We start from the raw sequence: 26811 nt of genomic DNA on the forward strand, positions 1-26811 counted from the left end.
AAAAAGAACCCCATCTCAAGGACAGAACTTTTGCTTTGCACTAAAAAAAACTGGATCTGGAACAATACCGAAATACCCCAAATTAAGGGCATACCATTAAGGACATACCATTCAGATGACAGAATCTTGTTTTCCGGTTTTAAAACAAGCAGACAGTCCCTTAAAAAATGTGGAAAACTTGGCCAAAAATTTACATAACACAACAACAGAAAAAATTTGCCATTCAGGCCATTCAAGTTCTAACAGGTACTTCCTCAAAGTCAATACATTTCTTTACTTTTGAAATATATCACTTTTCCCCCATTCTTTACAGTCAACATGGAAATCTGCTTCCAGCCATGGTTGTTACATATGCAAACACTTTAATACGAGACAGATGTAAGCAAAGTATAAATTTGATTTCGAGTTAAATTATCGTGTAAATGCAATCTTCTGAATCAAAAGTGTTGTAGTATAGAAATAAAAAAGATAGATGAAAGCTCTTTATTTTGGCTAGAGGAACACACTGAAATACAGATTGGAAAATGTACTGATTTTTTTCCCCATTTAAGTATATTTTTGTATTCTTTCTAAACACCCATCCCCACCCCTCACAGGGACATTTCCATCTTTTCCCAGGAAACTGAGTATTACCCAGGGAATTATTTTATCATTTTGTGTGTCTACACCTGTGTACACACACACACCATGTAAATAAACATTTTAAGGTATATTAGTCTAATTTGTAAAGTTTACTCAGGGAGTTTCACTGGTAAAAATTATGCTTTGCCAACTTTAATTCCTTTCTGATATGTGGACTTCAAACTTCTCTGAGTATTTCTGTACAGGATTGCTGTATTCAAATAGTTTAAAATCAATCAGATTTAAGCATGTTTGGATATGCACTGGATGGCAGTCAGATTTCACTCACCTAAACACAATTTTTAAGGTATAAAACTCTAGTATTTGAAGTTGGCATGTAGAATTATAAACTTTTTTTAAAAAAACCAATATTCCTGCTGCCAAAGACTACTTATAATCATCTTATTCTCAGAATGAGGGAAGGGAAATGTTTTCAGTTTAATCCAATGTACTTGAAAGTGAATTAATAACAAGTGAGAAGAAAACTTGCAAAATGGTTTTTCCAAATTTGTTCTTGTTTGTTTAATAGAAATTTCAGTATTGATCTGAGAATATGCTTTAGTGAATCCTAGGGTAGGCTGGCTAGGTGTTTGTGTTTGTTTGTGTGTGTGTTTGTTACTTACTTACTTACTTACTTACTTACTTACTTACTTACTTACTTACTTACTTAGTTTATATGCTGTCCCTCTCCTGGGACTGTTTACAATGGCATTGCTAATACATACTTAGATTCTTACCCTATCTATCTGAAAACACAATATGGGACAACAATGAAACACAGCAGCAGCTTTTGAATAAGTAGTTTTCAAGTTATTTCACCATGAAAATTACCTACATCAGCCATTTTTAATTTCAAGCTTTCTTTTCTATTTCATACAAATTTAATAAATAAATAAATAAATTTCTCTACCTTTCCATGATTATTATTTTTTGTATTGTCCCTACTTTTTTAACTACATGTTGCCCAGAATTTTCAGAAATTGGGCAGCTCTTAAAATTGTTTAAATAAACAACAAATAATCAGTGTGAGAACCTGTGGTAAAGTGATTTCAGGTAAACTCATGTAGCACTGCACCACCACAAACCTCTTTAAATATATGAACCTCTCTTCTGTTTAAAATATTCTATTTCAGTACCAATGATATTACCCCCATCCAATATTCAGACCTTTAAACTGAGAACATTGGTTTCTAGATCATCTCCATAGTCAAAGAATATATTCTGTCTTTTTATAAGCTATTCTGCTCTGGTTTTTCTAATCATATTAATGCATTTTTAAAAACATATCATGGTTCAGAATGGCTAGAAAAGGGTAATTATTATTATTTATTAGATTTGTATGACACCCTTCTCCGTAGACTCGGGGCAGCTCACAACAATAATAGTACAATGTATAACAAATCTAATAATTAAAAGTAATTAAAAAACCCTTATTTAAAAAGAAACATACACACAAACATACCATGCATAAACTGTATAGGCCATGGGGAAATGTCTCAGTTCCCCCATGCCTGGCGGCAGAGGTGGGTTTTAAGAAGTTTACGAAAGGCAAGGAGGGTTGGGGGCAGTTCTAATCTCCATGGGGACCTTGTTTTCTCACCTTCAATCATCTTCATGAGCCGCTCCGACTCTTCGGAGAGGGGCGGTATTCAAATCTAATTAATTATTATTATTATTATTATTATTGTTGTTGTTGTTGTTGTTATTTCATTAGAAAGAGCATGTTTTTTTCTATCATATATGTTGTTTTGTGATGGTTTCTTTTCAAGTAAGGCTGCAAAAATCAGTCAAGTGGACACCTGGTCCTTGGCCAAAGAATAATCTATTTAATAATTCTGAAAATATCTGGAAGCTTTAGCTGGGGTGGAGTATGGCAGTGCAAGCTATACTGGGTTCTTGAAGAAAGGTACAAAGAGCACTTGCTGGTACATAGTGCAGTTTTGTAAATTGCGCTAGGTACCAGTTTGTTTCTGAGTCCAATTCAATGTATTGTACTTATAAAGTCCAACATGGCATAGGACACCTAAGACGCTCCGAGTCTTCGGAGAGGGGCGGCATACAATTCTAATAAATTATTATTATTATTATTATAATTACCTAAAGACCTGGTTTCACCCCATCTCAATTCGCTCATCACTTGATCAGGCTAATGCTAATAATGCATTTTTCTTAGTAGATTTAGCAATGACCCAACCAACAGAAAATTTACAGCATTTGCATTATAATGCCAGTTGCCCAGATTTGTTGGCAAATGGATATCCTTAGAAATAAAAATGATAACCAAATAATGCCAGTACATCCTCATGACTTATACTAGACATGAATGGAAATAAAAAGTACAAATAGCTTGGAATCAGGCTTAAAATTCATTTTGGGGGGGATTGGCACTCTGAACAGCATTTTTATTTAAAGTAATATAAATAGGCATCTGGAGGCTGAAGAAAATAAGCATCATCAAAATGGCCAAGTTACTGATTCTCAGAAGTGTGATCATTAAGACATGAAATTGTTGTGGGACCCACAAAAATATGACTAGGGCTCAATGTAGCCTGCGTATTGGTACCTTAGTTTAGTCATCAAAAAAGTTTCCCTATGAAATTTACTACAGTTATAGAAATAACTTGGTTTGCATTGCAGTGCAATTTTTAGAGATGGGTAACAGAATTCTGCAGACATCTAGTGTCATATTTAATTGCTTGGCACAATGAGTTCTAAGCGTTTGCCAGCAGGAGCAAAGGTCTCTGCTAAAAGACTCCCCCACCTCCGGCGATTACGTAACTGTGATACAGCAGACATCTACTAATAGTTAATGAAATGATTCATGGAGAGTAGCACCTACAAATTTTATCCTGAGACAGATTCTGTCTCAATTTCATCTGATGCAAGATGGAAGCAATGTTGGGTGTCTTTTTCTCTTTGGAACAAATGTAACAAATCAAAACTATGTGCATGTTTACTTAGAAATAAGATTTGCAACATTTAGTGGGTTTTATTGTTTAGTAGAAACGTTTCAGATTGTAGTTTGAAACATTTATTGGTTAGTATTAGGATCCATGTTCATGTAGTGCCATATCAGGTGCTTTTAGCGCTTTCACAAAGAATGGATAAACAATAGGTATTAGCTTATTCAAAAATGGCAGACATGGAGGAGTGCTTGACCAATGCCAAAACACCAATTTTCCAGAAATCATTTGAATGAGGCTAAAAATAATAGACTCAAGAAAGTCAATACAAATCTAAATCCCATATATCAAATCACATTATTTAACTATATATACTGGATATATACTTAAGAGAAATGCACACAGATGCACAAGTAAAATGTTCTTTCTTACTTGCCTATAAAATCAGAAAAGCTCTCCTCTTTCACCATATAATTCTCTTTAGTTTCAATGGGTGATATTCATAATTCTCTAAACCATAACCCCTGGTTTACTCAAGGTTAGTTTTAAAACTTTTATTTTTACTTACGTTTTTAAAAAATAGAGCACATTTATTGATTTACTTGCATTTATAAAGTCTCAGAAAAAAATTAGGAATAATATTAAAGCAGAATTGATCAACTGAAGTTTTTTTCCCTATAGTTTACATTTATGTATAATAAATAGGAATTATGCAAATAGAACAAACTTTAGACATTTTAAGGTTTTTACATTATTTCAGCAATAGAAAAACTTTTAAATTATTATCATAAAGTTCCTCAACTGATAATCCAATATTTGAATAGGACCACAATCCCATAATCCCCAGATGTTAAATCTAAGGAGTACTATACAGTACTTAACTATACTTATTTATTTATTTTATTTATTTATTAGATTTGTATGCTGTCCCTCTCTGTTATTTATTATTTATTATTTCTATATATTAAAATGACTTAAATTACTGCCAAACAAGTAGGAAAATTAAAAAAAAAGCATTACGACCAGAATTTCAGTCACTAAGAGATGCAATTGTTAAACAAGTCATTATGTGACCAGAGCCGATTTCACATTTTTACTCTGATCATTAAGTGAGTCACATGGCCATTATGAATCGTGGTTAATAAGAAAATCTGGCTTCCCCAATTTACATTGATTGCTAAAAATTGTCTGGGAAGGTCAGAAATCATGATTAGTTGACTATAGGATGCTGCAACTGGTTGTAAATACAGTACTGTACAAGCTAATTGCCAAGTGCCAGAATTGCAAATACATGACCATGGGGCTGATACAATGGTTTAACTTGAAAGACAGTTTTCCAAGACCACCATAACTTTGAACCATCATTAAATGAACAGTCATGAGTGAAGATTACCTGAATTTGCCAACAATCCCATTCAAATTGATGGAACATGACTATGATCAGGTTTAGAAATTGTATTCATAATTTTTATCGATGACCTAGATTTTCAATATGGCAATTATATCTGTGTCTTTTTTTAGAGATAAACAGTATAGGTAGTTCTTGCTTCATTCTCACCTCCATGTGACTTTCTCTTACTGTCCAGATGGGAAATACTATCCCTGGTTAATGTGTCATTGATCAGACAAGTACAGATACATATAGGGAATGTGAACAATTTGTCTATACAAATACATGCATATTATATCAACAGATACATATCTACTTGCACTATTCAAGGAAATATAATCTATCAACTTTTTGTTGATAAGCCTAACTTTTAACCAACCACCCTTTTGAATGGAGGAAATTACATCTGAAGAATGCCAACTTGTATTAACATGTATATGCCTACAACACTGTATTTACAGTGTGTATAAGAAGCATAATGAGTGTGTGTGTTGGGGGATGTACATTCAACTACTACTGAACTGCGACCATCTTTCTCTTAAGTCACTGATTTATTTATTTTTTTAAAAGACACATTTGGTATGTTGTTACAGTTAACACTAAAAAGGTTATTATGAAAGGTGTGTTTGACTAGTGTTCATTTCATCAGAAGCAGGGCATGCTATAATTTGCAGGCAAATGTAAATACCAAATTTCCAGGGGTTTGGGGAAGATAGCGATCCTTCATTTTTCAGGATGAGGGGGGGGCGGCAGCAGCAAGCCACCAGAAAATGTGGTCTGCTAAACCCATTATTCTCCTAGTGACTTAGTTTATTTGGGAAGTTTCTGTTTCTTTAAGAATACTCTACTGGAAACAGTGACGAAAATGTTTGCTGAGGATTTATCTGAGGCAAAGCTCATTTTGCTTGCAAATTATTTGTTCTGATCTGTATTCTGAAATTATTTATTACATTTTATACACTCCCTCCTCTAAAAGAGGAAGTGTTGTAATTTGTAGCTGGCAAGTGAGGGGGATATGTAGGGGAGTTGACTATCCATGACAGATTGTACATTTTTCATGTTAGAAAAATATATATATGAATCTCATTCTATCAGAAATTATTTAAATTTGTATGATAGACACTCAACATTAAAACATTTCACACAGACATAACGAATATCGACTACTCTTTTTCATGAGGATTATGTGGTAATAAAGTAATTTGAAGATTTTAGTATATATAACAAACAGGATGTAAATGTGTAAGCAAAAATTAAAATTTCTAATAATGTCAATGTCCTGAGTCATCTTTTAGATCAGATTTCTCAAGCGAGGCAGAAGTTAATGTGTCTTCTTTAGAAACCAAAAGGAGGAAGTTTTTGATTCTATTCCAGTTTTTATTTAGCATATTAACATTCAAAATATGGTTTATAAGACTAGTATGGGTAATTGAATTGGAATAGGATTTTACCATAAGTAGTGGCATTTTGCATGTTATGGTTATACAATGCCTCAGATATCTGAAAAATAGTTGAATGTGCACCCTCTAAGCCAGTGATGCGAACCTTTTTTGGTTTACGTGCCAAAAGGGTGTGTGTGGCAAGTGAGGGGGATATGTAGGGGAGTTGACTATCCATGACAGATTGTACATTTTTCATGTTAGAAAAATAAGTATATATATGAATCTCATTCTATCAGAAATTATTTAAATTTGTATGATAGACACTCAACATTAAAACATTTCACACAGACATAACGAGTGTAGGGAGTGGGTATAATGCTTATACCCACTCCCTATCCCCCATGTGCAGTCCCCCGCACTGCCCCCTGCACATGCGTACAATCCCACTACACCCGTGCATGCACACAGGCCCCACTGAAGCCTGGGACAGTGAAAAAACGCCCAAACTGGAAGTTCGGAAAAACGGACCTCTGGTTTGTCCATTGTACTGTTTTTACACTTTGGAGGCTTCAGGGAAGTTTGCTGAAGCCCCATAATGCGAAAAACAGCACAACAGATAAATCAGAATGCTGTTTTTCCAAACTTCCATTTTTCCCGTTGGGCTGTTTTTTTGCACTCCAGGGCTTCAGGGAAGCTTCCCTAAAGCCTCTGGAGGGTGAAACTGCCTTTCCCAATGCCCAACATTAGTTGGTCAGCGCACATAAGCTGGCCTATGGCAACACCTCACATGCTCTTCAATATGGCACATGTGCCATACATTTACCATCACTGCTCTAAGCTAGTTCAGGCTCTGCTCACATCTGTGAACAGTGCAGTCAGGCGGTAGGGAAAGCAAGTAGGATGCTTGGCTGCATAGCTAGAGGTATAACAAGCAGGGAGATTATGATCCCGCTATATAGAACGCTGGTGAGACCACATTTGGAATACTGTGTTCAGTTCTGGAGACCTCACCTACAAAAAGATATTTGACAAAATTGAACAGGTCCAAAGACGGGCTACAGGAATGGTGGAAGGTCTTAAGCATAAAACGTATCAGGAAAGACTTAATGAACTCAATCTGTATAGTCTGGAGGACAGAAGGAAAAGGGGGGACATGATCGAAACATTTAAATATGTTAAAGGGTTAAATAAGGTCCAGGAGGGAAGTGTTTTTAATAGGAAAGTGAACACAAGAACAAGGGGACACAATCTGAAGTTAGTTGGGGGAAAGATCAAAAGCAATGTGAGAAAATATTATTTTACTGAAAGAGTAGTAGATCCTTGGAACAAACTTCCAGCAGACGTGGTTGGTAAATCCACAGTAACTGAATTTAAACATGCCTGGGATAAACATATATCCATCCTAAGATAAAATACAGAAAATTGTATAAGGGCAGACTAGATGGATCATGAGGTCTTTTTCTGCCGCCAGTCTTCTATGTTTCTATCTTTCTAGTTATATTTTATGTCCCTAAATTTAAAGCCGGTTGACCAATATTGCAGAGTCTGACAATAAAATTGTAACATAATAAATTATGTGTAACTACTTTGAAGAAGAAAGTGTTAATGACAAATATGATAATGGTTTTTAAATATATGATGCTCCATGCAGGAGTAGATGTATCTTATTTATAATTACCTATTAAGTGGGAATTGGATCTTCAGAGCTTCTTCCAATTCTATGATTTTATGCAGATCTGAGAAATGTCTATCACACACACAGATTGTGAACTGTGAGTTACACAGTGAGTGTAGTTTCAGTGAAGAACTGACACATTTAGCATCATGCACTACAGGTCATCCTATGGTGACATATCACTGCCACAAAAAACTCAAGTTAACTGCTTTTAAATTAAAGATTATGCCTTTCCCCCCACTTCATATATTTAATTTGCATTACTATTCTAAACTTCCGTTGAAAAGCTTCAACTATTACAGTTGCTTCAACTATTACAGTTAAACCTCTCATAGTATTTGTTAACATTATGAAATATTTCAACATTATTTTCCAAGTAAATCACATTTCAACATATAGATATGGAATTTTTGAGCTAGGTATCTATAATGTAGGAACAATGAAAAATATAAGGTTGATAAATCTTTTAAGGAAGGGATATTTAAGGAATTGAGACATTCTCACAGTGACTTTGAGTTACTTCTGCAACATGCCAGTTTCTGCTATCAGAAAAGATCATGTGGCGGTAGTGGGTTGTATTACGTAACTGGAAAGTGACTGTGCATTTTATTATTTGAAAGTATTAGATTTTAAAACTACATATCTTAGATGATTCAGTGGCACTTTAGAGGGAACAAATCTAATTGAAGAACTGAAAACGGAAAGCAAATGAATTTTAAAAGAATAGAGTGATGAGCCCCAATACATTTAAGACAGTACTGTAAATGCAGAAAAGGTTAAATACTTGTTCCACATTCCTTTTATATTCAAAGTGCCAACTGATTTTTTTTTTTTAAATATCCAATATGGGTCCTTAGAGGCAACATCATTCCCTTCCTGTGAAGTAAGTCAAATGCAAGCATTCTTACATTATTTTCCAAGAAGCAAACTGCTTCCTATCATGGCCATCCATTTCTGGAGTGTCAATTTGGGATAGAAACAGGAAGTTTAGCCAGACAAACATAGAGATAACTTTTAAAACCTAACTTGGTTTTTGTAAAGTAGCAACAGAATTTATGCCCACATATTCTGACCTGAATTTCAGCCTTAAATGACAACTTATTATGAGGGTTATACATTCTCAGGAAAGAAATAGAATGTTAATGTTCTGAGTAAATTACTAATTATGCACAAACATAATGAATTTAGCATAATTCATTTCAGTTTTATTATAATGACAGTGGAGGAAATAAGAGCCAGATTAAGACATGAGGGATTCGATGTTTAAGGAATAATTAACAGAGCGTAGAGTCAGAGATAAAGGGAAACAATTGCTTCGGTCTAATTATTGAAAACATAATTCAGATATTTTAAAAAGTTTCCTATTTTAATGGCAAATCTATTTGACTGGTTCATGATTTTATAATCTACAATGAAAGTACAGCAGTGATCAACCTCTGGCATGACTAGCAACTTCAAGTGATAAAAATAGGGTATCCTAATTTTGAATATTGAGATTATAATCAATTGAGATTATCAATTGATAGACTAATAAATTGCATGCTAGATGATAACATATCCCAATCTTTGTTGAAATTGGAAATTGTGGCATTATTCCCAAAGAATATATAAAGTGCATAAAGTGATGTATTATGTAAAAACGTATGTTCAGTTCAGTGATGGGCCCCTATGGATACGGCCATGTACGCAGAACCAGTAGAAAAAAATATTTTTTTCCCTTCTGGACTTTGGGTATGTTTTTCCTATTGCAGTAAATGAAGTTGAATGTGTATAATTTTAGAAGAGCTCTGTGTGTGTACATACACATACAGTTTATACAGTAGATAATATATTTTTGTGTGCCTGTGTGTAATATGTATGTGACATATGGCATATATACATAGAATTAAATAGTATATTTTGGATGTTCACTAATAGCAAATAGATAGGGAAACTGTATCTCTTTGAGGCAAGGTGAGCCAGGCACCCTAACCCTAACCCAAACCCTTGCCATGGCCATTTTTAAGCCACTCACATGACTTTTAAGCCACCCCCTGGTCACATGATCAGCAAGCCATTCCCACCTGGTTGCATGGCAGGCAAGCCACACCCACAAAATAAGCCACGCCCACAGCCTGGTAGTAAAATATTTTACAGCCCTTCACTGGTTCAGTTGTATTTTATTCTTGTGTATCTCTGTTGTTCAGAAAAAAATAACTGTGCCCATGGTGTAGACTTGAGGTTTCTTCAGAATTTAGTGTGTATATATCAGTTCATAATAATTTACTAATGGACATTTAAATTTAATTTGTTACCTCCAAATTTCTGAAATCTGAAAGTAACAAATACTTAACAAAATACCCAATTTAAACAATAATTTCCATAATCAAAAAGCATACATAAATTTGATTCCTTGTGAATGCTTAAAATATTGAAATATAACTTTCATTCAGTTGTGTGTGCAATATATTAATGAAAAAATTAGTGTATTACTTTAGTTACAAGTAGTCATGTTTCTTAACCATGATCAAACAGCCTACAGAGGAATGCAAGTGGAAAAAAATTCATTTCCACATGAGAGAAGAAAAAAGCGAGTGGGAAGAGATGAGTTTGCTTATTTCATGAGCACATGAAGACAGTATGATCCATATTGGGGGGAAAATTGCGAAACTGTGAATGTGGTGGGCAGAGAGACACCACAGAGCATGAACAGAAACCTTGACAATGAGCTTACTACAACTAATTTTAGCCTGAGCTTATGGTTTAACAAGTTTCTTCAAGCATGGCTGATTATGGTTTAATAAGTAGCACAGAGAACCAATGTAGCATAGTATAGAATAGTACTTAAGGGACCATGGGACAGGAAATAAATTAGGCAACCCACTCTTTCTATCTGCAATATGGCAATATACCACTGATCAATTTTACAAGGCTCTTATAATAATATATTCCTTATTTGCATCACACGCATGATCTTGTAAGTCTCCCAGAATCACTCTCTATATAAATTTAATGATAAATAAATGCATATACATTAATTAAATTAAATTATTAAACTTAACTATTTTTATTACTTCCAAGAAGACTAAGCTACAAATATAGAGTAAAAATCCAATGTGGAGACAGATGTCATTTTAGTTTATGGCCAGCAAATAAAAACTAGAGAACTTTAAACAGAATACTTCTCGTGATACCTCTCTACTATTCCTAGGAGCTTTCCATATTATTTAAGCTCAGCATAATTGTAGGTCCGTGATGGTGGTGTTTCAAACTTACGTCATCAGGGAGGCCTCATGTGATTATATTTCTCCCCTTTGGACATGACGTTTGAGGCATCCAGTGCACAGGCCAGGAATTTAACACCGCTGACGTAGATTAAGCTTCTTTATCGGCTTCATGTCAAATGCACAACCTAGATTCTAGTTCTATGATGGTGAACCTATGGCACGTGTGCCATAGGTGGCACCTGGAGCCGTATTGGAGGGCACCCAAGACTCTGAACAGTGTCATCCCCAATGCGCATGAGCGCGCTGTCCAGTTGATTTTTGGCCTTGGGAAAGGCCGTTTTGCCCTCTGGATGCTTCAGGGACTCTTCCCTGAAGCCCCGGAGGCAAAAAAAAATCACCCAACGGACAAACCGGAAGTTCAGAAAAATACATTTCTGGTTTGCCGTTGTGCTGTGTTTTCCACTCCGGAGGGTTCAGGGAAACTTCCTGAAGTCCCAGAATGCAAAAAACAGCACAGTGGGCAAAACGGAAGTGCATTTTCCTGAACTTCTGGTTTGCCCATTTGTGCATTTTTTTTCACCTAGGGGCTTCAGAAAGGCCTGTGCACAAATGCGGGGGGAGCATGGGGGTGCGCATGTGTTGGGGGAGGGAAGGGGTGTGGGTATGTGCACACATGCCAGCACACCCACACACGCTCCTTTTGGCACGCAAACCAAAAAAGGTTTGCCATCACTGTTCTAGTTTAATGAGTAAAAACAGCTTTTTTAATTATTTAAAGATGAAGTTGAAGGGGAGGGGTTTTTTTTAATTTGCGGGGTACCAATGTCTAAAGTTTCCTTTTTCAGACACAATGAAAATGTCCACACAGATAAGGAGAAAACAGTTGCATTGATTTTAGCAGCAATGTTCCATTTGAGCATCGTGAGTATAAATTATTTTTCCATATTTATAACCTCTAAATATATGATACACTGACAGTTTCAGGATTAATTAATTAGTAAATTAATTACTTCCTAATTTTTTTCCACAGAGGACAAACAAGAATATGCCCCCTCCATTCCTATCAATGCTAGAGTCCTCTTGCTGTGAACACCTTTGGTTCCTGTTCCCACAGATAAAACATGTTTCTTCTCGACTCTACATCAACTCTTGACGCAAGTGACCAGGAGCTTTGGCCAACAGCACTATCACAAGACTAATTTAAAAACCAATGAGAAATTGTAAAAGTTAATCCAAGAAAAAAATATATGCATCATTTACTTGTATTCTATTCCAATACTATAATTCTGCTTCAGTGCAGATAACTTTTCCCTGGCAGCATTCCAGCAACCTATTACTGGAAAGCTGTCAGTGCTGTGGTCTGCAGCATCATTCTCAAACTCCCTGGGAATTTAGATTGTAACAGTTATTAGGATATGACCTTTCCCTCAGATTTTTTTTAAAAAAAGAATTTTATTTTAAGACCAAGCTAGCATAAAATTTCTCCATTGGGAGTAACTGAGCTTCCTTCACAGATAAGGAAAACAGCAGTGACAAATTCTGGAAAAAGCAATTCCATATATTTCTGCAGTAGATCAACATTGAGGTCTAGATAGATATCTAAAGAATGGATCCCTAGGGATCGAGAGGAAAGTCATATGACGTTCTGACAAAAGAAAGCAAAAATGTACGGAGAAATTTTTGAACTCTTCTAGTCGTAGGATGGTGACATCAATTTTAATTTTTTATTCCAACCCTATAATTTTGTCAATATTTTATTAGTAAACTCAAGAGCTTCAGTTTCAATAAAGTAAATTCTACTTGGGTTCCATCAAAATAAATGGAACCTTAGCAGTGGTAGGTTGTTCCCAATTCAGCCCGGTTCTGCAAACTGGTAGCAGTGGTGGCAGCAGGCTCCGCCTACCCTTCCGGGGCACTTTGCTGCATGCTCAGAACCTTCTGTGCATGTGCAGAAGTGTTCCAAGTGTGCATAAATGGAGTACGAACCACTAGCAAAAGCATTTAGAACCTACTACTGAACCTGAGGTGTACCTGATTTCAACAGGGTGGAAGATGATTTTCTTTGAAAACAGCCTAAATCTGAAAGCCCATTCACAAAATTAGTCCTAAATATTTCCCACAGCACTAATGGCCACGTTATAAATATATTTGTACTGTCCTTATTATTTTATTACTGAATCATGAGACCATAAGGATCTCTTTGAGTCTCAATTCCTTTTCTAAGGAGATAACCTAAGTTTGGTAACAGAAGTGAATTCACAGTAAAATTTAATGTATATTATTATATTATCATACATCATATTAAATAATCCCACCTGAGTTGAACAAAGAACCTGGGCAATACATGCATAGAATTGGATGCAATTTACCTACAGCATTATCTGTGTCCTTTGGTCTTGAGCACTAATTATTGTGAGGCCTACAGAAACAAAATGCTGCTAATGCACAATCAAATATTTCTCTAAAGGAAAAATCAATTGATTTAGTTTATTGTAATTAAAGCTAGGCTTTATATCAGTAGGTAGGTTTTAAAAGTGTTTCAGCTGAACCATTTAGTTTCAGCAAAAGGTGCCTAGTGCAACTGGTAGGAATTTATTTACGGGAGGATATATTGAACTTTGCAGCATATGAATACATATAGAATTTGATAAAGGCATTTGTGTCCCATTAATTTAGAGATCTGTGATTTGCTGCACTCAACACACCTATAATTGAATTCCTTGGTTATAAAATCACTGGGATCAAACAGGTTCAGATAGCCCTTATCTACCCTTTTTTTTCTTGACTTACTTATGCAACTGTTCTTCTTTTTATAGATTGATTTGTTTTAGTTATAAATTAACTCTAGTACTGACTCTCCCATAGACTAAATACTACAGCATATATTTTTTTTACAAAGCAGAATCCTTTGTAAAGGAATTCAGGATTTTTTATCTTTAATTTAGGGCAGATTTTAAATTATTTTACTACATTAAAAACCACCACTAATAACTAGTCTCATATGAGTTTAAATGTTTCCCAAGCCATGTAGCCCAAATGAATAAAGAAGCATTTTTATTAATAGAATAATAATGCAAAATGAATCACAGACGTTAATAGGATTAGTCAGTGCAAAATATATACAGTGGTACCTCTATTTAAGAACTTAATTCATTCCGTGACCAGGTTCTTAAGTAGAAAAGTTTGTAAGTAGAAGCAATTTTTCCCATAGGAATCAATGTAAAAGCAAATAATGCATGCAAAATCATTAGGAAAGAAATAAAAGCTCGGAATTTGGGTGGTAGGAGGAGGAGCAGGAAGAAGAGGAGGAGGAGGACAGTCACTGTCGAAGGAAGAAGGTGAGGTGAGAGGAATAAAAAAAATCCAAAATTTTAAGGCTTAAAAAAAAAAAAGAGGGACTCTGAGGTGGCGAGGAAGAGTGGTTTATTCCCTCTTCAAGTTCCCAGAGAAAGGAAAACGCTACATTTGCTCTGGGCTGCCCAGAGCGAAGGGAACGTTTCTTTTCTCTGGGCACTGGCAGAGATTTATTCCCTTTCCAAGCGCCCAGAGAAAGGAAAATGCTTTGTTCTCTCTGGACTGCCAAAGCCACTTTAAGCGCCACTGAAAGACTCCTCTGGCAGCCCAGAAAAGCCTGAGATAGCCAGGATTAAAGGGGGAATGGCAGGAAACTGGCCAGGCCTTCATGCCTCTCTCAAATTTCCTGGGAAATTTTTCTGGGCTTGGGTTCTTAAGTAGAAAATGGTTCTTAAGAAGAGGCAAAAAAATCTTGAACACCCAGTTCTTATTTACAAACGTTTTTAAGTAGAGGCGTTCTTAGGTAGAGGTACCACTGTATTGATATCTGGGACGCATTCATTTTATGTAGAACTGCATCTATGTAGAGTCCTGTTCCAGCTAGTAGATTTATTTATTTATTTTTTATTAATTCGATTTCTATCACATCCAAAGCAGCTCTTTTTCAATCATGTCCCTTTAAATGTTCATGAAGGTGGCTGAACAACTGCATCTGCATATGCACCACTGTCCGTTCCTCCCCACTTTTTTCCAGTTTTATATAGCTGCTTCAAGGAGCTCTTGAAGCAGCTATATAAACTGGAAAAAGTCATACGGCTGTAACTACTTAAAAAGAGGTGTTTCATACATACTTGTCTGTTATTCTTATAAGCCAGGCCTTCTGAAAATATATTGGACACATGGCATTCAAGAGAGAATATTTTACTTTCACTTGATGCTCTTCAAAATGTCAAATATAGGCAGAAGCATATCGGCACAAAATAATTGCAAACTTGATCTATTCATTAATGAAATCTGACTCTGGTTTGGAAAGTTTAACTCGCTTATGTGGTTTATAAGACTAGGATCAGTAATTTAAATGTTAACCCAATATGCTATTGCTATAAACAAAAGGGTTTAGGAAGGGAACTAAAAAGTGTTGATCAAACAAGATCCTTAACAGAAATCTGTGATCAGAGCACCTTACTCTAGGGTCATGTTAAAAAGGATTTTACAGAGTTTTAAAAGAGGTAAAAGAATCAGTTGAAATAATAATAATAATAATAATAATAATAATAATAATAATAATAATTATTATTATTATTATTATTATTTACTAGATTTGTATGCCGCCCCTCTCCTTAGACTCGGGGCGGCTCACAACAATAACAAAGACAATGTAAGAACAAATCTAATAATTTAAAAAACACTAAAAACCCCACTATTAAAAGCAAACATACACACAAACATACCATGTATAAACTGTATAGGCCCGGGGGAGATGTCTCAGTTCCCCCATGCCTGACAGCAGAGATGGGTCTTAAGAACTTTATGAAAGGCAAGGAGGGTGGGGGCAGTTCTAATCTCTGGGGGGGAGCTGGTTCCAGAGGGTCGGGGCGGCCACAGAGAAGGCTGTTCCCCTGAGTCCCACCAAACGACATTGTTTAGTCGACGGGACCCGGAGAAGGCCAACTCTGTGGGACCTAACTAGTCGCTGGGATTCGTGCGGCAGAAGGCGGTCCCGGAGATATTCTGGTCCGATGCCATTAGAATTATGAGAAAAAGTTACAGCAATTGGATATCTTTGAGTTAAAATAGGGACGCAAGATTAGAGATACAGATTCATGCATGATGCAGATAACATGGAGAGAGGTTTTCTCCCTGTCACAATCAAGCAGTTGTAGCAACAGCAGCCCATTTGTCTAGTTTGAAACAGAGCCCTGGACTGATTTATTTGTCCAAGTCATTAATATCTGTTAATGGACATTTAATGCTTTCTGCGAGCTTTCTGTATAGATTGCTGTGAAGTGACTGTGCAAGAGGGCTGTCATTCTCCAGGGGCTTCTCAAATCCATCTAGTTGGACATGTGATGCTAAACTAGAATGTTCTTGCTGAAACTAAAATTCAGTGCGAGGTCTCATATTGTCAGAGCACACAGCAGGGTACTCAAACATTTGGCAGAGCAATGCTATTTAGTAACATTGTGAAGATTTAAGAAATACCCAGACATGTAACAGAAGGAGCAAAAAGGGACTTACAGGTCGATGTCATTTTTTTAATTTGTTGAGTAAAAGCACTAATGCTTTACTTCCTTACTGGTTGCATTTGGAACAGTCAGAGTCCTGAGAAGCACGTCTAAAAGTATATTTTCTTCACATGCTCCAGTTCCTATCACAGTTATTTGCATACTTTTTTCCAGGAAGGATGTATATGATTTGGAAACTGCAATATGGAATGCGATTGTCATAATATGGATAGCTAAAACACTGGTCTTTGCTCCTCTCTTGGATATTTTTTCGGCTGTACTTTTTCTAACAATTTCACATTATCTGCAAAGAACGTTCCTTTAACCTGTTTAATCCTGAGTCAGAATCAAGTCTGTTTAGCTCAGTAATGTCTACAACGACTCTTCGAGGTTTCAAATGGGAAACTTTCACGCTCTACCTAAAAAGATCAAGGATTAAACAACTTAGACTTTCTGCAAACACAAGAAGAGGTTCTACCCTATTATCACAATTTTCTTTCAGTCTTGGGAACATTGTAAGATATTTTTTGAGGTATGGGTTTTTCACGTGGTGTCCGTAGAACCCCAGGGTTCCATGAGAATTGCATGAGGGCTCCATTAGGACTAAAAGAAAAAAAGGATGAATGCAGCAAGTTATCCAAAGAATGGCCAACCTGGCATCAGGCCAGATTACTTGCAGGACCAACTTTGGCAGCAAGAGTCCCAGCGACCAGTTAGGTCCCACAGAGTCGACCTTCTTCAGGTCCTATCAACTAGACAATGTTGCTTGGGGGGGCTGGGAAAGAACCTTCTCTGTGGGGTCCCTGGCCCTCTGGAATCAGCTCCCCTCGGAGATTCGCACTTCCCCCACCCTCCTCACCTTTCTTAAGAGTCTTAAGACTCACTTATGCTGCCAGGCTTGGGGAGATAAGATCTCAGCCCCCTGGCCAACGATTGCTTGTATAATTTTTTGAATGGGTATGACTGATTTTTTAACACAGCTGGGGTTTTTAGATTGTTTGTTTAATTCTAATTTAATTGGGTTTAGCTATTGTAATTGTTGTTTTTATATGTTGTGAGCTGCCTGAGTCCTCAAAGAGGGGCATATAAATCCAATAAAAATAAATAAATAAATAAATCTTTCTAGCTTGACAGACTGATGGTGGAGGCAGCTAGGGAGGAGAGAGGTGCACAGGCATTGCTTTCACAAATGTAACTTCAGGTGTGGACTTCCACAGCCTCATTCCAAATAGGTACCAAGCCATGGCCCAGGGATTGGGAGCCCCATTCTATAGAACAGTGATTTTCAACCTTTTTTGAGCCGCGGCACATTTTTTTACATTTACAAAATCCTGGGGCACACCACCAACCAGAATGACACAAAATGACACCCTAAGACACTCTTCTCTCTTTTTCCATCCCTGTGTGTGTGTGCCTGTATATATACACACTCTTGAACCATTTCCAAAAACAGGTGAGGGCTGGGTTTTTTTTCTCTCTTATTCTTTGGGTGCTTTTTATCATATGCTTTAAATCAAGAGTAACTTCTCTCTCTCTTTTGTTTCTCTCTCTTTCCTCTCATTCTCTGTCTCAATCATTTTCTCATTTCTCTTTTTTCCTCCCCCTTTTTCTCTCATTTCTCTCTCTCTCTCTCTCTTCCTTCCTCTCCTTTTCTCTCTCTCTCTCTTGCTTTCTTTCTCTCTTGCTTTCTTTTCTCTCTTTCGCTCTCTCTCTTGCTTGCTTTCTCTCTCACTCTTGCTTTCTTTCTCTCTTTCTCTCTCTCTTGCTTTCTCTCTCTCACTCTCTCTCTCTCAGCAAAAAGTTGCGAGACCAGAACCTGAGCTTCCTTCTTCGCGGCACACCTGACGATGTCTCGCGGCACACTAGTGTGCCACGGCACACTGGTTGAAAAACACTGCTATAGAAAACCAATCACATTCCAATTATTCAGCATTGTTTGTTTGTTTTTTGTTAAAAGGCACCATCCAAATAATTGTAAAATATTAGGTTTAATTTTAGTATACTGAAATAATAGTTTTGCAACTAAAATTAACAGTTTATTTTTATACAGAGAAACTTTCTCTAACTTTCTGGGATCTAAACACATTTCTACCTATAGCTAAAATCATCCAGTGAAGATATTCTAGAATACTGTTCAAGTTTTGAACATTAGATTGGTAGCTGTCACGTATCAGATAAGGAAAGCAAAAGTTAAATATAAAGTGTTACTAGATACAAAAGAAAGAGGAGGATTGAGTTTACTTGTTTTAAAATTTTCTGTTCAATTTTGATAAAAGAAAATGGATGTTGCTGAAAAACAGAAGGCTTTTTTGAGTTAGAAGGACATGACCCAAGATTTTTATGACATGGATATTAGTGATAAAGTCAAGGGTAATGTGGATTTTTAAATCGTTATGTTTGACATGCCATACTGAGAATATGAAGTAGATAAAAATCTAGGTTGTAGCTAAAAACACCTTTGTGAATCTCAACACAAGAAGCATTTTATAGACAAAAAATAATAGGTAAACAGAAAGGTTAACTTATTGTAAGACACTAGATTTTTCTCAAGGGGAATATTTATTATTTATTTATTGGACTTATATGCCGCCCCTTATATTTTATTTATATAAAATAAAATCAAGAAAATAATAAGTAGAAAAGGGATATACTGTAGTGTCAATAGTTCTCTTATTTCCAATTATTAGTTTTAAAATAGACAAAAAAATTACAGCTTTGACAACTGAGTTTAAAATAGAACCATGCACAAATCATGAATATGTAATTGCTAGAAAGTCTATTGAAATTTCAAACAGAAAAACAACAAGTGAGAGCATTATAATAAAGTGAGCTTCATTTGCAAATCTGAATTGAATTACAAATAATCCTTAATTAACAAGTATTCATTTAATGACAATTCAAAGTTAAAATAACACTGAAAAGGGGGAGTTAGGACCAGTTACTTATGACCTTTGCAGCATTCCCATGGTCACATGATCAAAATTCAGATGCTTGGCATACGGCTCATATTTATGATTATTCAAGCGTCCTGGTGTCACATGATCTCCTTTTACGACTTCTGATAAACAAAGTCAACGGGAAATCAGATTAACTTAAAAACCATATGATGATGATGATGATGATGATGATGATGTCAATACAACACAGCAAATGAGATCACTATGTATATAGATCACTATGTAAATTGAGGTAACATTATTATTATCATTATTATTATTATTTATTAGACTTGTATGCCGCCCTTCTCCGAAGAGAGTGATAACTTCAGTGATTAACTTAAAAATTATGGTAAGGAAAGTCGTATAATGGGGCAAAACTCACTTAACAACCCCCCATTCGCAACAGAAATGTTGGGCTCAATTGTAGTTGTAAGTTGAGGACTACCTATACGTCCACTTTACTCAAATTGATCCAAGCTGGAAAACAGAAGCTGCAATTTTTACCAACAGCAGGTTGTTACTACCATCTAAACAAATGTGTCATTGTGAATTCAAGCAGAAATATTATCTTTTTCATTAAGAAAGATAAAGTGATAAATAACACTTTATTATCCATATTGCCTAATTATGTGATCAGTTTGAAATCTAAATCCCAGGCTATCCCCTTCAAAATGGAATTGATTTTGAACCTTCAAGGAAGACCTAGTTGATAAGATAAGTCAAGGACCAATGGATGGAAACTACTTTAATCAAGGACAAAGCAATCTAGAGCTAAGGAGAATATTCCCAAGGGTGAAAACAATCAACCAGTGAAATGCTTTACCTTAAAAAGTTGTAGGTGCCCCATCCCTGGAGGTTTTCAAGAAGAGATTGGATAGCCATTTATCTGAAATGGTATAGATTCTTCTTGTTCACGCAGGGTGGTTGGACTAGGTGACCTCCAAGGTACCTCCTAACTCTTATTCTATATTCCCTATTCACATGTTCAAAAAGTAAAGAAAATGTGTGGGAAAACCTATCTATACTCATAAGCAGAATGAATAGAAAAGAATTGAGGATGACCTCTATGTAGCACTAGAACAATCAAAAATCCCCTTGATGGTTAACCATATTGGATAAAATTAATTGGAGCTACTGTATCATTCAACACCTCCAGAAGTTTAATCACCTCTGCGGAATGTGGAGTGAGGATTTAGGCATGAGTTCCAGTCATTCTGCAGTTGGTTTTCAGGTGAATAATCATTTAAGTAGCATTGGATTACTTAATCCAAGTCCATGTAAATGTTGTACAATCTGCCCTTCTTACAGATTGTAACAGGCCAGTGAAAGCACAGCATAAATTAACAAAAGAAATAAAGGGGAAAAAACATGTATATATTTCTCCAACTTGCAAACCTTACTTAAGAATTATTACAAAGAATATATAATGCGTGCATCAGCGCATCATTGTGCCTACTATCCCTGTCCTACTGTCCTACTGTTTAAGTTTATTGTGATGTAACTTTTTAATAAACGGTCTCCAAATAGATACCGAGAGTCACATATTAGTTCAACAGAAGTATGTATATAATGTTTTGACATAGTACCATCTCTTTTATTGTACTATAAGTAAAATTTCAGCTAATTTTAGTTCCAGATTATGTTCAAACTAGAAATCAGTGAAAAATCCCTAGCTTTCCTTTTTTTAAAAGTTTTAATCCCAAACATAAGTTACAAATTTGAAAAAAAGTAGCATTACATGGTTGAAGAAAGTCAAGGAAGGTATTTGTGTATTTGTTGGATTTAACCTTTTCTTCCAAAACAGAAGACAATTTCAGCAGATTATGAACAAGGATATTAAGCCAATTTTAAAACATGGATGTCCTAGCTTTCAAATTAATAGGGAATTATGGAAGACTTCCTTATTTGGTGTTGCTTTCACCAGTGAGAAGGCAGCAAAGAAAGCAATGCCAAAACATTTTTTTCATCATATTAATCTGTATCCTTAATTCACCATTACATTTGTTTTATCTGTTGTAATGTGAACTCTTTTCCTAGCAATCAGAAACATTTTCAGTTTCTGCTTCTATCAAACTGTTCGTCAGAAAATTAGCCCAGCATCCTAAAAACCTTAACTTACCCTTACTTTGTTTTACAAAAATAATTTATGTGACATATCTGGAACTCATTCTAAAGTTTTAGAACAAAATACCGTAAATATTCCATAACAATGACTACAGAACATGTTTGGTTAACATTTCTGTCCATTCTTCCAAAGAAAAAGTCTTTCTTACTTTGGAAAGCTATATTTTATTTTTTATTATTTTTATTTATCAATCAAAACAAGACAATACATTTGAAGTGACTTCTTAACAAAATGACTTTTACTTGAACTTTTGCCTACCAGACTGAGCATCCTGTCAGTCAAAAGTGAATGGAAAGATGTGCACATGACTTTCACAATCACAAGGTTACATCACATTAAAGTTGAAATAGTACATGATGCATAGGGTGAGCTGTTTGATGTGACTTCGGTGACACTAGAGAAACTGCCTCCATAGACAAAAAAGGGAAACGGAAATAAATAGCCAGAAATGACATTTCCATTAAGGGTCATTCCAGCAATGTAAATTCAAATTATGTCCTATAAGACATTTTACTATTTTATTATAAACAATTTGTTGTCTACAGAAATACTTAAAAATGTAGATTACAAATAGTCTACAACCACAATTAGAAACAGACTTTCTGTTTATTAATAGATTAATAATTAATCTTTATTAATAGATTTTTAATCATTTCTAATACCAAATTACTATTGTACACTATTTTATTGTCGCTGTTAGCCGCCCCGAGTCTCCAGAGAGGGGCGGCATACAAATCCAATCAATCAATCAATCCATCAATCAATCAATAAATAAGCAAGGCAATTGAGTTATGTGTAATTTTATGACCTTGTTGCCATGTTTGTTAAATGAAACACTGCAGTTGTTAAGTGAATCTGCTTTCCCACATAAACTTTGTTTGTTGCAAACTGCCTAAGAATGGCTATCAAATGACTTTCACCTGTTGTAAATATACGCCAGTGTCCAAAGTTTGTTCATGTGTCTGGGGACACTGAAATGGTTGTATGTCCAAGGACTAAGTCCTAAGTCCCTTTTTTCCAATGTCATTGTGACCTACAATGGTCACAAAATGAATGGTTCTAAGTCAAGCAATACTTGTACATTGGAAAAGTAAATGGTTCTAGAAATCCAATCACACCTGTTCAGAATACTATCACTATAAAACCAATTAGAAAGGATAAAAATAAAATTTACTACTTTATCACAGCAACTTCCAGATGTGCTGGATTCCATCCTAACCATAAGCAAGCTATTTTGTTGTTGGAAGGATACAGTCCATCCCATGTCTGCAGCTCTTTTAAAGTAAGCCATACAAAAAAACCCTAATAATCAAAAGTTGAATTAATGTTGAATTAATCCTAACATATCGTTAAAAGTAGAAAAGAATGTATGTATGTTGATTATAGCCTTTCAGATATTCTACGTGGGGCTACTGTTAATTTTAGGGTTCTGGAAGCTTCAAGCAGTGCAGAATGAGACAATGGGGACAATATGTCTGCCCCTAGAGTGGGACACGGTCCCACTCTGCTCCATCAACTATACTGGTAACCAGTTTGCTTCAAGATCCAATCCTTGGGGCTGCTATTAACTTTTAAAACACTACAAGCACGGGGCTGACCCCAGATAGCAGGAACCAAGCACACACACACACACCTTTTGTGCTAAAAATAATAAAAACCAACAGAATACGTGTTCAATGTCATGGAATAGTTATCCCATATTGATGGTAAGCATAGAGACCCAATTTTTTTAAAAAATATCTTATTATCTAAACCAGATAATATCATCCGGTTTAGAAATCATCCTGAGTTCTTTAACCTACACCTGAAATCTGGTAGGGTTTTTGAGACTAGCTTCTAAAAAAATACAGAGAATTATAAAAAGATTCAAAATAGGATGTAGAGAACATTTTTAAAAACCCTCAAATTTAATTAAAGTTACCTATTTTTGCTGCCCAAACTGCATACAGCATTTTTCCATGGAAAGCTAATCTACATACAAAGAGGAAAAATGTAAAATAATGCATGCTCACGTATATTGTTAAAAAAAAAATTACAATGTTTATTTTGCCATTAATAACTGTGCATGACTTAATTACATTATTTATTTTATTGCAGACATGCAATTCATTCTTTTAATATTTCTGCGGAGAGGGGCGGCATACAAATCTAAATAAATACAAATACAAAATACAAATTAAATATTGAGTTTTATCAATATGGCAGTTTAGATAGAAACATCTTTGGAAAATAAAAATATCGTTAAGGAATACATCAGATTGATTACTTCACAAAATGAACTTAATAGAAAAGAGTTGAAAAGAAGCACTTTAATTGATAGACAATGGAGACAGTTATGTCTGCCCTTATAGTGGGACACGGTACTACTCTGCTCCATCAACTATACTGGTAACCAGTTTGCTTCAAGGTTCAATCCTTGGTGATGCTATTAACTTTTAAAACACTACAGGCACAGGGCTGGCTTATTTGGGGTAGATACTTTTTGATTATATCTATCTCACCCATCAGGTCTGGTTGGAGATATATCCTGCACGTCCCATCTGTGAAATAATTCCATCTGACTGGACTGAAGAAATAAGCCTTTCCTGCCGTCTGGACTCTGGAACATCAGCTCTCCCATGGTAAGAGTCCTTAGATCTTCCAGAAAGTCCTCAAAACATGATTCTGGAGAGCCAGGGGATTTCCTGGCAACAGCGAGTTTGCATGTTGGCTATATATTTTCCCCATCATAACCTTGTTTTATCCATATTTATAGTTTTTAACTGATCTGTATAAGATTTTTAATTGTTGGTTTTATTTATTATCTTGTCGATGTGCGATAGGCAGCCATATATTAGCAAATAAATAAATAATTATTCTATTTTAACTCCCCCCCTCTTATCATCCAAATCTAAAATATAACACTTGCATCCCAGATTCAAAGAAATCTAGTTGTTCTTAAGAGCCACTGAAACAACTGGAGAATTAGCTGGCCTCAATTAACTGAAATGTTATTCACTGTAGTAAGGTTTAAACTCCACTAGTTTTCTCATGTTCCCAAGTATAAGTAATTGGAATAATAAATATTAACAAATCAATGTTGCCTTTCTTTAAATCTCCTGATTGGGGTAATCAAAGTCCCTGCCCTTGGGAAGTAAAACCTGTTCTTCTGACCATTACTGCTTAATGACCAGCAAGTTCCCAAGCCCTATAATTAACATTTTTCTCTGCATATTAGCTTGTTTGAAGTAACAAATAACACATCACTGTGACATTAAAACTGGGGCATCTTTTGCTTAATTTAGTTATGGCAAATACCCACAAAAAGCATTTGAAGTGATAATTTAAAACTTATATAGAATATTTAAAAATTATAAAATGCAAATTATGTCCAAAAGGGATAACGTTCTTGTCAAGATGCTAAAAGAAGACTTTGCTGTACTGAATTCTCCTAGAATCTGTATCTGCTGTTTAAATTGAAAACAAATATGAAGTTTGCAGTGCCCCTCCTCCCCCACAGCTTTGTTATCTTGAAAAAGCCAAATATTTGTAAGCAGAGGTTCTGCTTACATTATGCTCAATTTTAGTTAAAAGCATCAAAGGGTAAGAACTTTACTAGAACATTAGAGATCTATGTCATATGAAAGAACTAATTATCTGACTCTATTAACCTTTTCCTGATGTTCTTCTGGCACTTTTTCTACTTTGTATGTTACAGATTAATCTAAAGCAGTGGTTCTCAACCTGGGGGTCAGGACCCCTTTGGGGGGGTGGGTCGAACGATTGTTTCACAGGGGTTGTCTAAGACCATGGGAAAAGACAAATTTCCTCTGTTGTTAGGAACTAAAGCTTCTATTCTAGCGCCTTGGAATATATTTTTACAATCTGACCAATCAGGCATTTACAGTGGAGGTGTCCCTCTGACCTTCCTGCCAATCAGCTTAAGGCTCTTTGGGAGAATTGGTGCTAGACTTATGGTTGGGGGTCACCACAGCATGAAAAACTGTATTAAGGGGTCATGGCATTAGAAAGGTTGAGAACCACTGATATAAAGCATTTATATTAAGGTACCTTTATTCAAAAATAAATTTGCAAACATTTTATATGCTTTTCTCCTGATTGGAATTCCCTCAAGGCTGTTTAGATTTTCGGAAGAATCAAAATGATAGAATCCAAAGAAAGTGTTATCATTCCAATAGCAAGATGTGTGTTTGGGATTACGCATGTCTGTCTTTTTTCCTATTATTAAATATATATATACAATATATATATAAAATCTACGAAAACAAATATATATATATATATATATATATATATATATATATATATACACTGTATATGTGTGTGTGTGTGTGTGTCACATGTTTAAGCTGAATTTGAAAATTAAGGGACACTAGGATATATATATATATATATATATATATATATATATATATATATATATATCTTATATATATATAAATATATACAGTATATGTTTTTTCTGTTGGATTTCAGCAAAAACATGTGATACATACATACATGCATACATACTTACATACATACATACATACATATATATAATCCAACCACCTGCTTAGCAAAACGAAAAAGCAAACTGACATTTTTATGTTTAAATTTCTATTCATATGAATAAATAAAATGATCAAATCATGATTTAATTTGAAAGACTAAAGGAAAAGAATCTTCAAATTCTACAAGATTCTCTTAACAAGACGAAATAGCTGAAGAAAAAAGTTTTATCATGTTTAAACCTGGCCTTGCTTCCTGGAAAAAGAGTTGCTCAAGTGGCAGTAACTAAAATATAGGAGTAGATGAATATTTTCTTGTTTAACAGGAATAAAGATCAAGAGCAATCTATAGATGTTCCAGGCATGGGAAAAGAAAAAAGAATCCTGACTCTTCAGGCTATTTGTTATCATAATTTAGTTGTAAAATGGCATGAGGAAATGTATTTTTACTATCCTTGGAGTCGGCAGCTATGAGTATATTACACAGTTAGATGAGCAATATATAACAGAGCCTCTGCTGAAAATATATTTTCACATGTTAATTAAGGTCTTTTAGTTAGC

At 35.3% G+C, this 26811-nt stretch overlaps 1 protein-coding gene and 1 long non-coding RNA gene across 4 annotated transcripts in view; one reads left to right on the forward strand and one right to left on the reverse strand.

Moving 5' to 3' along the window:
- Window positions 1-26811, reverse strand: part of PPARG (peroxisome proliferator activated receptor gamma) — a 78206-nt gene that overhangs the window by 43956 nt on the left and 7439 nt on the right. Inside the window, exon 1 of one of the 3 annotated variants that reach the window (XM_070738578.1) lies at window positions 24262-24275. The exons of the other annotated variants lie outside the window; for them this stretch is intronic. Within the exon in view, the coding sequence (XP_070594679.1) occupies window positions 24262-24265 (4 nt within the window). The 5' untranslated portion in view covers window positions 24266-24275. Of the gene's footprint in view, window positions 1-24261; window positions 24276-26811 lie in introns of those variants that run through there. 3 annotated transcript variants of the gene reach the window in all.
- LOC139160559 (uncharacterized) lies at window positions 311-12415 on the forward strand. Its single transcript, XR_011557961.1, has 3 exons — window positions 311-378; window positions 12023-12098; window positions 12208-12415. It is a non-coding gene; the product is annotated as an uncharacterized lncRNA (long non-coding RNA).

This window comes from Erythrolamprus reginae, chromosome 2 (genome assembly GCF_031021105.1).
Source record: "Erythrolamprus reginae isolate rEryReg1 chromosome 2, rEryReg1.hap1, whole genome shotgun sequence".
In the NCBI taxonomy this organism is placed as follows: Eukaryota; Metazoa; Chordata; class Lepidosauria; order Squamata; family Dipsadidae; genus Erythrolamprus; species Erythrolamprus reginae.